The sequence below is a fragment of the Streptopelia decaocto genome, assembly GCF_964273445.1.
Source record: "Streptopelia decaocto genome assembly, chromosome: 4".
Classification (NCBI taxonomy): Eukaryota; Metazoa; Chordata; class Aves; order Columbiformes; family Columbidae; genus Streptopelia; species Streptopelia decaocto.
The window spans coordinates 22980562-22993325 of NC_138658.1; the positions used below are offsets into that span (position 1 = coordinate 22980562).

Sequence of the window (12764 nt, forward strand, 5' to 3'; positions counted from 1 at the left end):
TTTCAGCATAAACTAGTCTTTTAGACTTACTTGGTTCTATCTGGTCTCTCCAAAAAATATGAGAACCTACATTTCCAGGATTACAAAAGCCCACTGACACAATCTTTGCCTTCTAGCCAACAGAACTGGGAAAATCTACATTCAGAACACATCCTACCACAGGTAAAAAGGTTTCATAAAATATCAGAATTGTCGATAAAGGCACAGATATTGTATCTGTATGTCCTCTTTACTGCACATCTTCAAAGAGCTGAAAGAACTTTTAAAAACTTTTGAGTAAAGGCAACGACACTCTGACAATTATGTCTAGACAGAGTGGCTAAACTTCAGCATAAAAACCTTCTGCATTCCTTTTAATTACCAAGAAAAAAAAAAAAAGGTAAGATTTCTTTATTTAACTTCAACATTTCTTAATTACAACAAAGACAGTGTACTAGCAATCCCAAATTATTTCTTCCTTTTCCCATGCTGTACTGAAAGTCAATCCTGATGTCTACTGCATGTTCTGATGATGTCTCAGAAGGATCACATACAGGAGTAAAGATGACCTCCCTCTATCAGCAGAAACAAGAGATGGTGGAGCTAAAATCAATCACCATTCTCTCTATTTACATAACAATAGAAAGAGAAATACAAAGCCACCAGACTTGTGTTCAACTTGTTAAAGAAAATCAGCTAGGAGGGAATCCTTTCCTCACAGCAATAATGAATATCTCATTTGAAGAAAAAAAGCCTTACCATTTACCTGAGAATATACAATTAAATGATCATCAGTCAAAAAAGTCATCAGCTCACTTTGTAACAAATTATAACCCAGCCTCTACCTTAATTTTATCGAAAAATGTATTAATAGCATTAGTTGATGTTACTAAGAGAGGGCCAGCTTCTTCTAGTGGTAAAGGACATACACATATTCTCATATTGCTGAAATGAAACCCTCTGGAGCATATAACCATTTAGGTTATTGTAGGTAGAAATATTTGAGAAATTTGCACAACTAGTTTCACATCTATTAAAGGCACTATATAACTAGAGAGGAATAACCTTTGTTTGAAAGGTAACTTTAGTTCCACAAACTCTTTATGTCTGAAAGCATGCTGCATGCCTCAAAGTAAAAGATAATCTCATTCAACTTTTTTTTTTTTTTTCCACTGCTTCTCAAATATCTCAGTAAAATAGCCTTCTTGCTGTTAATCCTCTACAAAAAACAAATCTTTGGTAAGGCCAGAATCGTTCCAGATGCTACAACAAGAAGTAATAAAATGAAACAAGGTACTAGCCCTTTACAATAATCCACACAGCATGCATCTCAGACCACACACTTGTATGATAAGCACGGTATTTTGAATGTTAATTAACTTATAAGTATGAAAGTCATAAGCAAATTTCACAAGTTAACATTTATCTGATTACCACAGTAACCTGTTTCTAGGAAAATCTCCTGGATCATCTCCTCTTTTCTTGGGGGATGGGAAGGGGAGAACAGGGATAGGGAAGTAAACTACAAGTGGAAGAGTGAAAAACTTGAAAATTTGGCTTAGCTGTAATGTAGCTTTTGGCCATTGCTTAGTACAGATATTTTCAGTTTCTGAACTTACCCTCTAATCTAGCTGTGAAGAAAGTTAATTCAACAGTATGCAGTACCCACCAAATACGGCTGTAAATTTTTTGGGAAGGAGGGTGATGGGGAGGTTGAACATATGGATGCAGTTAAGGTAAAAACAGATGTTTGTTACTTTTCTTTGCAGCAACACTCAGAAACTAAGTCAAAATTGCTTTTCTTCCATGTTTATGTCTGAAAGAACTATAAAATTAAATATGAGGGAGGGAGGGTGGAGGGGGAACTGCAGTGAGTGTCACAGAGAAAAAAACGGTCTCCAGTTTTGAACTCAAATCCTGAAATGAAGGCCCATATAGTTAAAAGGCAAGACATACACCATTTAACTGTAGATTTAAAGACCCTTACAGAGACTAGCTCAGAGTTGCTTTCATCGTGCCTGCTCAGACAGAAAGCACCAAATTGTCTGAGGAGTCTAATGGTACAGCATACCCACGTTAAAAAAAATGTACACCTCAATCTGAACGTACGACAAGCTACACCCTTACTGTTCTTTACAAAGAGGCTACTTCCAGTCACTGTTGCCTTTACAGATCCACACCTAAGCATTGCCAGTTACTTCTCAAATCTGTAAGATTTTATTGCCAAACATTTGAAAGCCCAGGTGTAATAACATCATGCATCGTAACACATATTCTTTCAGTGTACGTGTTAGGGACAGAAAATGTTTCGGGTTCATCCTCCATCTTTCTACTCTGTATTTATGTCCAGAAAATAACAGCCCTTCGAAAAATAATTACTTTGGCTTTCTGCCGCTCCTGCCTCACTTTTCAATATTCAAAAGGGTTTACACACATGTTCCTCAGTGACTTCTATTGGCTTGAGCAATATGCAATTATGATTACTTGCTTTCCCTTTCCTTCCAGCCAAATGTTGCTTTACAGAATCAGAGAACACAGAATATTTGACAAGTTTCCCCTCAGACAGTGAAGTTGAATGCCTTAGCGTTCAACTGACTAGCTCGTTTCCCCATGGGATGGTGATTAAAATCAAGCTCTGATACCAAGTGATCAGAAAACCTCTTCTGACCAGACAGTCACTTACAGCCCTACAGTAAGATTCTTAGTTAAATTCCTCATGGACTACAGTCTAGATAACACTAACCAGAAAACAAGCATGATTCATAACAATTAGATAAAATTGCTGAAGGGAGGCTAAAGATTACAGAAGAGAAGCTCTTCATAGTACCATCTACCCTTGTTCCATAATAATTCCCATTAGATCAAGATTTTGAAAAATGGGTAAAATGCTTTTCTGAAACAGGCAATGTATATGCCTGCTGATGGTACACCTGCCCTGGGGATATTGCACTACACTTGACCCAGGGAGAAAATAGAGCACTCAAATGGTAGTATCATAAATTCACACACTGGCATCCACTATTTTAAAAACACAATGTGCATCCTAATTTCTTTATACCACACCAGAAAAATCTTTCTCTCATTTCTACTTCCCTTTTATATTGAATCACTTTGGTTTTTTGTTTTATCATTGCACTATTCACTTAAAATGCTGTTTTAAAGAAAATAGCCTATGATAGCTTTGAAACCTAACAAATGACAGGGGAGGGAAAGAAGCAAGGAGAGAAGAAACGCTAAAAAAAGATACTGCAAGATCAAGAGTTACATAGAGTTCTCTAGGTATCATTAAACATGCCTACAAAATGTTCATGATATACCTTCTGTTAACCAAGTGGAGCATAAAAGATGCCCGTTGCAGCTCACTAATGCAGTTCCTACTTCAACTCAAGTAACACAGGTTTATGGTTTCAGAGCTGAAGAGTGGACAGAAATACTGTCACCAGCCTGCAGAGGGGGACATTACTGGAGTACACAAGCAAGTTGGTATGGAGTAAACAGCGCACAACCCTCCCCTGCTGCAGTGCATTAGGGTTGTGTGTAACAAAAACTAGTATGCCTCATGACACAAGCAAGCAACAGAAAACTGTAGAAATGAAAGCCATTTTTTTCTGCTTTCCTCGTAGCTTCCTTCCAAGAAACACATATTTTGTGGGTTTTTGTTTCTTCGTTTGTTTTTGTTCACTTATTTCAGTTCCTTCTACCTGCTCAAAATACCATAGTTGTCTGTTTGGAAGGTGGTTACCAGCCTAACCACTTGCTATTTATTAAATCCAAACTACTCCAGATCCCTGGGGGAGGGAGGTTACCCTACACAGGATTTTTCTTTTCTCAAAGCTATTTGAGATTCAATATATGAATAACACTTTCTTTTGTTTGCATCACAGAAATGTGTAGAAGGGAGCACTGTGTAGAATACCTGCCACCACATCTTTAAAAACAAAGACACTAACCCAGCTCTTAAAGTACATAAAGAAATGTTCTGTGACAATAAAGAAAAATTACTCTTTTTGTCCAGACAAACCAGTATGACAATTAGATGGCAATCATTAAAGTAAAACAGGAAGTAATCGCAGTTCCTGAAAATACAAATAGATCCCCCCTCAGGGCCATGCAAGTTGCTCCAATCTGAATATATACATTCCAGGCGTATTAAACAGAGGCACAGCATGGCCTTGCTGCAATCTCCAGTTCACGCAGCTGTCTGTCTACTGCAGCGTAATCCCAGCTGCCAATCTGAAAGAAACCAGTTAGACAGAGCAGACACAACCAACAGAAACAAATGTCACTCAATAATGTTCAGAGGCACCGGGTTCATGGATAATTTCAAACAGTATCTCTGTCTGGAGCACTGATGTGCTCATTCAAAACACCTAAATCTTTGGCTACTGGAAAGAAGCAGATAAAAAAACTAGAACTAGAAAAACAGGTCTGGTAGTACTTCAAAGAGACTGACTAAACAAAAAGGGTAAAGAGTCTGAAAAGAAAGTGAAGATGAATTTAAAGACACACAAATAAAACTGGATTCAGTACAAGCAAAATCCGAAGCAGTTCTGGGGCTAGTTTTTAAAAATATAACAGCCTCCATTTTATTTGAGTACCAAAACCAAAATTGTCTCATGTCTCCCTTTGCTATGGCAGCTAAATATTTCAAGAGAGCAATTCACTGCTTTAATTTAAAATCAATAATTATCACACAGGAAGTAGCCGCATTGCCGTGTGAAATACCTTGAAACTTCACCAGTTTCTGACATTACTCATTCACTCCTCTAAATAGCTAAACATAATCTTTAAAACTTGCTACCTTAACACAGTCTACCTGCTACTCAGTGACTCCAAATTTTCTGATATAAAATGTTTTCCTTCAGAAAAAAAAAAAAAAAAGCAATCTGTTCCAACCTGTTAGCATTCCACAGAATTTCTTCAGCTTGATGCCAACTCTATTTATTAAATGAAAAAGGTTCCTTAAAATAAAACATTTCAATCTGAAGGAGGTTAATGCACTGATGTAAAAATCCAACATCTAGTGGTCTTTAAACTGTCTTCCATGATCCCCTTTCAGATCCTCTAGCAATTGTGAAAAAGAAACAAGCAACTCATTTTGCTAAGAAATACATTTATTTAAACTAAGTCATAACTATTACCTGCAAGATCAAACTAGCTGTTTTCAGGTATGAGTACAATATTATCTCAGAGTTTTCTACTGCTACGAACGAACTTTTTGTTATCATTCAATAAAATAAAGCATTTAACTGAGACTTGATTTTTGGACATTGCTTATGGAAAAGCACCTTCAGCATGACTACAAGCTTTCTCACTCAAGAAGCAACTATTGTGCAAATATATCTAATAATATAATACAGTTTGGTAAGTAAATACATCTGCCTACATAGTGGGAACATAGATGACCTAGACACACTAGGTTGCAATGAGCAAATACAATGAAAATACTTCAAACAACTTTTAGTTTCCCAGTTACTGTACAAGTCAATACAAATATTTTTTGGACTGCATGAAGAACCTGCAAATAATTGAAGCACACTGATGACACACCAGAAGAAGAGAATTTTTTGTAGTCTGTTCACTTGTATGTTTGATTCAAGGCTAAATAACTTACTGTATGATAACTGTAGCTATTATACACTAGTATATCTCATCCTTTCCACATATGGAAGAAAAAGATAAAGTTACTAAAGTTAAAAAATAGAAAGACTTCCTTTAAAAAAGCTATTTTCAAGGATTATGAACATACTTTTTTTCCACCCCTTGTTTACCCTTTTGATTGCTCTGTCTTATTTATTGTTGGCCAACAAACATGACAGCTATCTAAGACTGACCAGCCAGGCACGAATGAAAATGTAAAAAGTCCAGGGCGTCTCAAGGCCTCTATGGCTCTGATAGATCCACAAGACAGGTCAAGGAAGAAGAGGTGAGGGAACTGACTGCACTGAAAATTTCTATCCTTTGAATTTCAATCCAGGGGTGAAAAAAAAAGCACTCAGAGCTGAAGAACTAATTTACATGAGCTACCCCCTTTCAAAAGGCTTTACTACTTCCAGCCAAAGCAGTTGTTTAATTCTTATTTTTTTAATCCTCTAAAATATCACCCTTTCTCCTGTTGGATCGAAAAGCAGAAGCACCAAATAAAATCCAAATCTATTCTGTAATGAAGGAGAAAGAGAACATTCAGGTCAATGTTTTTCTGGACCAAAACCTAGATGAATACTTTTACGTCTGTTTCTGAGTACTGTAGTCAATACTTAAGACAAAGGGCAATAACATCCTGACATCATCATGTCAAATTCCGGGCTGAACAGAATCAGAGAAGTGCCACACCTCCCAGATATTGCAGTAGACTCTTGTTTATGCTCATTTTGCCTGTTTACTCCAACACCACAGATAGGTCACAGTGTGAGCTCAGATGCGAGAATTAATAGGTAAATGATAAGAACCAGTGGCAGGAATAGTGCTCCTGTAATGTTAATGCTCCTTTTACCAGAAGAAATTACTCGATCTTTTCCTGGGAGAATCCCAATGCCCAGACAAGCTGGTGGTGGGAACTGCCCACCCACAACAGCGACAGAGGCCCCACCTTCGCCACACGATTCTGCTCTGCGCACCTTCACAGGAAGGGACTGGGACATGGGTTGGGTTGCAGTTGACAAGTTCACTTCTCCTTAGCCATGAAATCAGTGTGCTTCCTTTAAATACATTCTTCTTAATTTTGGTTCCACGTAATGATATTTTAATACAGATTTGCAATTAAAACTGGACCAATTTGTAACATTTATTTGGCTTCTCACACTGTTACTGCACTGTACAATGTCAAGCATGCCATCTGTGCAACACACTTCTGGCCAGAGATGATTCAAAGATTGTTTCTACAGTACTTTGAATTTTGCCTGCATGAATTTGTTACTTACTGAATTCAGCACATCTAAATTTACTGCTCTGTGACAGTATTTTATAATCACTTTATCTGTCTTTTTTAAAACTCATCAAAGTCACAACAAAGACTGTTGCCCAACCTGCTAAAAACAGACTGATCATTTTCCTGACTATTTAGTAAATGTTAACTATGCTATAAATACAAATCGTGTTTATGCTTTGTGAAAGATTCACTGCTGTCAAGAGTTCTCCAGCTGAGTTAGAGCTGAAATACGCTATTAACTCCCACCATGAACACAGCTAAAAGAGAGGCCAAAAATGCTTTCTCTGGGATAAGCTATCAGATCTGCTACTGCTGTCATGAAACTGGGGTCATATAAACTAAACATCCTTGTAACTTCTTTTGGAAAGCACAGAAGTCTCTCAATCTATAAATATTTAAAAATAAAATTAGACTCATAGGAGATAGATCTAAGATGCATAAAACTTACCCAAAGATATTAATCTGGGGCAACATTTAAAAGCTATTATCCATAAAATAATTTATGCCACATGCCTTCAAACTGAAAAGAATTACTTCCTCTCTTTATGTAATCAGAAGTGGCACATTCAAATAACATACCAAATGCCATGTCCAAGCTGATTCTTCACAATTTTTAAAACTCCTCAGTTCATATGGAAATAAAATATCAAGAGTAGAAAGAAAGGTGCCAATAGAATGGAGAAAGCTGTGCTTCCTAATGTTAAACAGACTACCTTCATGTAACAAAAAGGCAACTTCTCTTCAAAGGAAGAAGTATAAAACAGCTGAATCTAAGGCTAAAACAAAACATTTAATGAAAGTATTTGTGGTATTAATTGTATGGGACCTACTCTCATATTTTCAATCTATTATTGCTAATTTTAAAATCATCAGTCTTCCTTAATTACTGCCTACAAAGATCATAACAGATAATATTTTAAAAATAATTTAAAGAACGCGGTTAGGTGCTTTTTGATAAGCATGGTACAATATTCAGTTCACTTCCTGAGGTTCAGGGGTTCCTGTAGTAAATCAACGATGTATTCTCCAAGAAACATTTTGCCTTCCCGCTATTAACTTCATCTCTTTTCCTTACGCTTATCCTGTGTTTGTGTTAACTACACAGGGGTATCAATGGAGAAATGAACTTTTAATTAGGAACTCCAAGTGCAGCCCAGATTCACAATCATCCTTTGTTACACCATACTAGAGACAACAGGAACTTTTATTCTTCTGACCAAGACAGTAATGGAATACTCACAAATCACTTCAAGATACAAATTATTTACTATGGATTGCGCTTCATCACTCAATCCGTTGGTTGTCTGAATGGCTTCGATCTAATTCTACTCTTTTTTTCTTTTTTTTTCCCATTCTTGGGCAGCTATAGCAAAAAGAGAGCAGAATTTGTGATAAGAAGGTGCTGTGAATTCTCTCCAGAACAGCTGGATGACATTTATCTGTGCCAGTGTGACTCCTTGCCTCTTCCACACAGGCAACAAAAAATCCCTTCCACAGCAGATCTTGTGATCGAGAGATCCACAGATCAAAACGAGGTGTTCAAGAATGAGTCAACAAAAGGTAGTCGCATAGCACACCTCTGCTGGCAAATACAGTGTTTTCAACCAGAAAGAGATGTGATATTTACTGCTTGTCAACTGAACAGCGACTTCCCTCTGCAATCATAACCTCCTTCAGCAAGATACACAAAAATACAAGGATCAGAGTTGATAATGCTGCTAAAATGACTAGAGGACAAAAAGGGGGTGAAGAAAAGGTCTCTGCAGGGATGAGCAGTGCACAAATATGCCAGCAGATATACTGGACCTCTTGCCTTGCTTCTCCTGCAGCTCCCTTCCCCCACTGGCTCCGACTCAAACCCTTTTCTCTTGATCTACTCCCCTCCCCCTGAGATTTGCCTTTGAATTATGCAAGCTTTGCACTCCCCAGGGTTTATATGCCAAAAAGGTAGCATGTGGCCCAAGGTTTGCATTTTAGTTTAAAATTTTCTATTATAGCAGTCAGATCCTTTCAAAATACTTTACTTCCTTTATTCCCATAGGCAGAAAGAATGGCAGGAAAAAATTGTTCACAGCAGTATGAGAGGATGTAGAAGTTCTACATTTTCAGTTTAAAAAAAAAAAAAAAAGAAAGTTGGAATATGGTTTTAATCAAGCAGTTTTCCTTCCTAGACGAGTGCTTCCTTCTTGTAATATATATAACCTGACTGCCTATAAAAATAAAGGTGCCAGTTGGAGCCATTTAGGAGACCTAAGGAAATTCTGCATTAACCTAAACTCCTCCACTCCCTAGTTCCTTCCACTATTATTCTGTGTGTGGCCTCTACTGATGAGTTAGGTCACCAATATCCATATATTTATCTGTGAAGATACTTCAGAAACACATGCATCATAGGCTTCTCATTACTACTGTGGTCCAGGCTTAGCATAGACCATCTATGTGGAGAAATTGCCATGGTTTAAACACAGGCTATTATTTCCATATGATACCTAAGCCTTAGTAACTTGGAATTCTCAGTACACAGAAGCTTCTCCTTGTTTTAGATTTGCAAATAAAAATACATTTTCTGCTACAGCTGTCAAGATTTAAAGATCCAACCCCTGAGCATTACTGAGAGGAGAAAGCCAAAAGCATCCTTTTTGAAACCAAGAAATTCAGACTAAAATTTCCGGTTTAATAGTTGCCTAATAAACAGATACTAAATCTATGTTGTCATGCCTGCCTAAAAATACCATTAATTGTCCAGATCAGAAACTCATTTGGCCTCTAAACAGGAATTTGGTGAAGAAAACAAGAAATATTTTCTGGCAAGCTGACTGAAGGAGAAAAATAAATGCTGATTGAAGCTGCTCGGCAGTACAGAATCTTAGTGCAGGTCCTCAGGGAGATGGATTAGTAAGCAGGAAGAAGGTAAGACTGTCAAAGGTGCATGATAAATTCATTTAGCACATAGATATAGAATGATTATGCACATAGATATACACACAACCAGATTTTTTATTACTTTCATCTCTACTCATAAGTAAAAACAGAATAACTCACCATTGGTGATGTTACTCATTAAATCTCTGCATTGTCAATATCATATCAGAGCTGATCATATGTACCATTTCAAATTACACAAACACATTTACATAATACAAAACTATCCTTTACAAAATAAAAGTAAATAGTTAGGGATACCTAACTAAAGAGGAATCTTTTTACTGTTCTAATAACCTACTTAAAAATGCTAAGTAAAAATATTTCATTGGGCCAGTCTTCAAGTAACACAGAACGAAAAGTGCTACAAGATACCATTCATTCTGCTGCCTGCATTCATCAGTCTGTAGTTTTGACACCATCAGTAGTGGTTTGAAATTCTTCTTCTGCTAAGCTACTCCCTTATTATGAACTGAACAACACTATTATTCTCCCTCTCCTGTTTTTGTTTTTATATGCCACTCAGCTCAGGCAGTATAGAACTCAAAAATAAGAAACATTGTAGTGAAGTACAACAAAAAATGCCAAAATAAAAATATTTTGTAACATATATTAATATGTTACATATATTACATACATATATTAATATGTTCAAAATGAATGTCCCTCTAACTGAGATGATCCACACTTCCAGACAGATTTGTACCTTCCCTGGTCTCAAATTACTTTTTTTCAGGCCACAACTCAAGTAGAACGGATCACAGTTAAACTGATAATAGAACTGTTCTAGAAAAATTTAAAACTACATTAAAATTCTGTGTGACCGGCTGCTATTTTGACTAGTATTACTTCAAGTATGAATTTAATAAATGATCTTTTAATACCAAAATTAAGAATAAAGCCTGAACTGACATTAATCACACACAATGCCCAGTCCATTTTTCAGCTCACACTTAAACCCAGCACTTCAAGAGTCTAATAAATACTCTTTCAAGTAAGAGTATTTTCTTGTCAGTGTACAGTGGACAAACATTATCAAAGAAATGACAACACGACAGGGTGAACAGTACCATCAAGTACCCTTGGGTCAATAACTGTTTCAAACCCAGATTATGACATTTTTTCTTAAAAACCAAGAGTTCCAGTATATCATTTCTTAGATCAATTAAGGATATTTATGTGCAGCATTTGTATTTTAGTTCAAAATGGACCAAGACTCAGTCTGCAGACTGATGGCAACCCATGTAATGATGGCACCTAGTCATTACTTTCACAACTTAAGTCAATCCCTGTGAGGCCATACATGCCCTGTGCACCCCCTAAACCTTTCCACTGCACCCACAAGCCAGCTACAACCCACAAGGTTGCTACAACATGATTTCCCTACAGAGGCTGTCATGGTGTCCCAACAGTCAGATGGCCAGTATGTACAGAAAAAAAATAGCATTATTTAAATAATCATTGCTTACTTCTCAGCCTTCTTTCAATAAGCAATAAATGACAAAAACTTCCATTATCCTAGAATTCTACAGTGAACATCAAACCTAATATTTGTAAACAGAAATCTCTTCATTCTTTTCATTCAATCCACACATATATTTCCTGTAGGCATATATATAGGCACCCTTTTAAATGAAACTGTTCATAGCATTCATATTTCTTTGTTCTCAGGGACCTAGAATATTTCATAACAAAGTACCAGTTACATTTATTCTATAATTAATACACTTGCAGCTATAGTTGATAACAATGTATTGCCTGAACAGAGGATGTAAACCAAATCAAAAATCAGTTTTAACCACCCACCCCACCTTTATTTTTTTTTAAACAGCTGTTTAAAAAAAGGGAGAAGGGAGGATTCTTTAAGCCCACAATATCCTAAAGGATACTTTAGCAAACAGATTTTTCTGAATGGTTCTGAGTGAGACTACTGATCTTTCCAATGTTTAAATGTTTACTTCTGCATATGAAAAATACAGGACAAGTTACTATAAATCTGATAGCAAGTCAAACACAAATAATGGAATCTACAAAACTACAGTGTTTGATGTGCAGTACATATGCAGGATTTCATTAAAAGATAAGTGCTAAAACTGTAGCTTAGTTAATTCAAAAGTGCAAGTCCAATCAAGGCTGCTTACTGTTCTCTGCCATTAAGATCCAGTACTAGTGAACAAAATGATTGCCTTCAGCCACTGAAGCAATCCTTGAACATTCACTTTTGTACTCACATCCAGTTTGCATGAATCAAGGTGCACAAAGTTTAAGAACAACTTGCATGCTCGTTCTCTCAATTTTGCATGCTGTGATGACTGGTTCAGGTACTTTGTGTTTGACTGGCCTCTAGACAAACCACAAGGGAACGCAAGGATTTGAAGATTCGTTGGTAGCCCTGAACAACGAGGAGCCTTTATACTTCCAACACTGCAGCGGTTAACAAAGATTTCTTTTCCTATATTCAAAGTACAAACTTACCTCTCTTAATACTGGATCCGTTATTGAATTTAAATTAACAGCTCCTTCGTAAGTCAAATAGTAGAATACATTCAGGGACCTAACAGCCTCTGGCCCTTGTTGTTTGTAGCCAAAAATCAGATCAATCCACTGGTGAAGCTGGCAGGAAACAAACTCACTTTCTAATGCCTGTAAAAAAACACACACGCACAAAATACATAAACTTGAGTTTGTCAGATAGTTATCATTTAGCAATAATAGAAGCATTTTTTTTTAATAGTGTACAAAATTCTCTTAGCAAGGACAGAAGTCATAACAGCATTTTAGACATTCTATCCAAAACAAAAGGTGGGCCCTGTGACAGATGTCAGTCTCATGACTAACCCTGCTCTAATTCTGCTGATCATAAGTCCTTGCTTTTTAAACTCTAATAGTGAGAATAAGAAAAAGGCAGTAAGTGGAAAGCATTTATGGACAGCCA

At 36.7% G+C, this 12764-nt stretch overlaps 1 protein-coding gene across 4 annotated transcripts in view; it reads right to left on the reverse strand.

The window, feature by feature from the left end:
- LRBA (LPS responsive beige-like anchor protein) overlaps positions 1-12764 on the reverse strand; it is a 411832-nt gene that overhangs the window by 48320 nt on the left and 350748 nt on the right. For all 4 annotated transcript variants that reach the window (XM_082050428.1, XM_082050426.1, XM_082050427.1 and 1 more), the window contains one exon: positions 12305-12472. In XM_082050428.1, coding sequence (XP_081906554.1) covers positions 12305-12472 — 168 coding nt within the window. The remainder of the gene's footprint in view (positions 1-12304; positions 12473-12764) is intronic.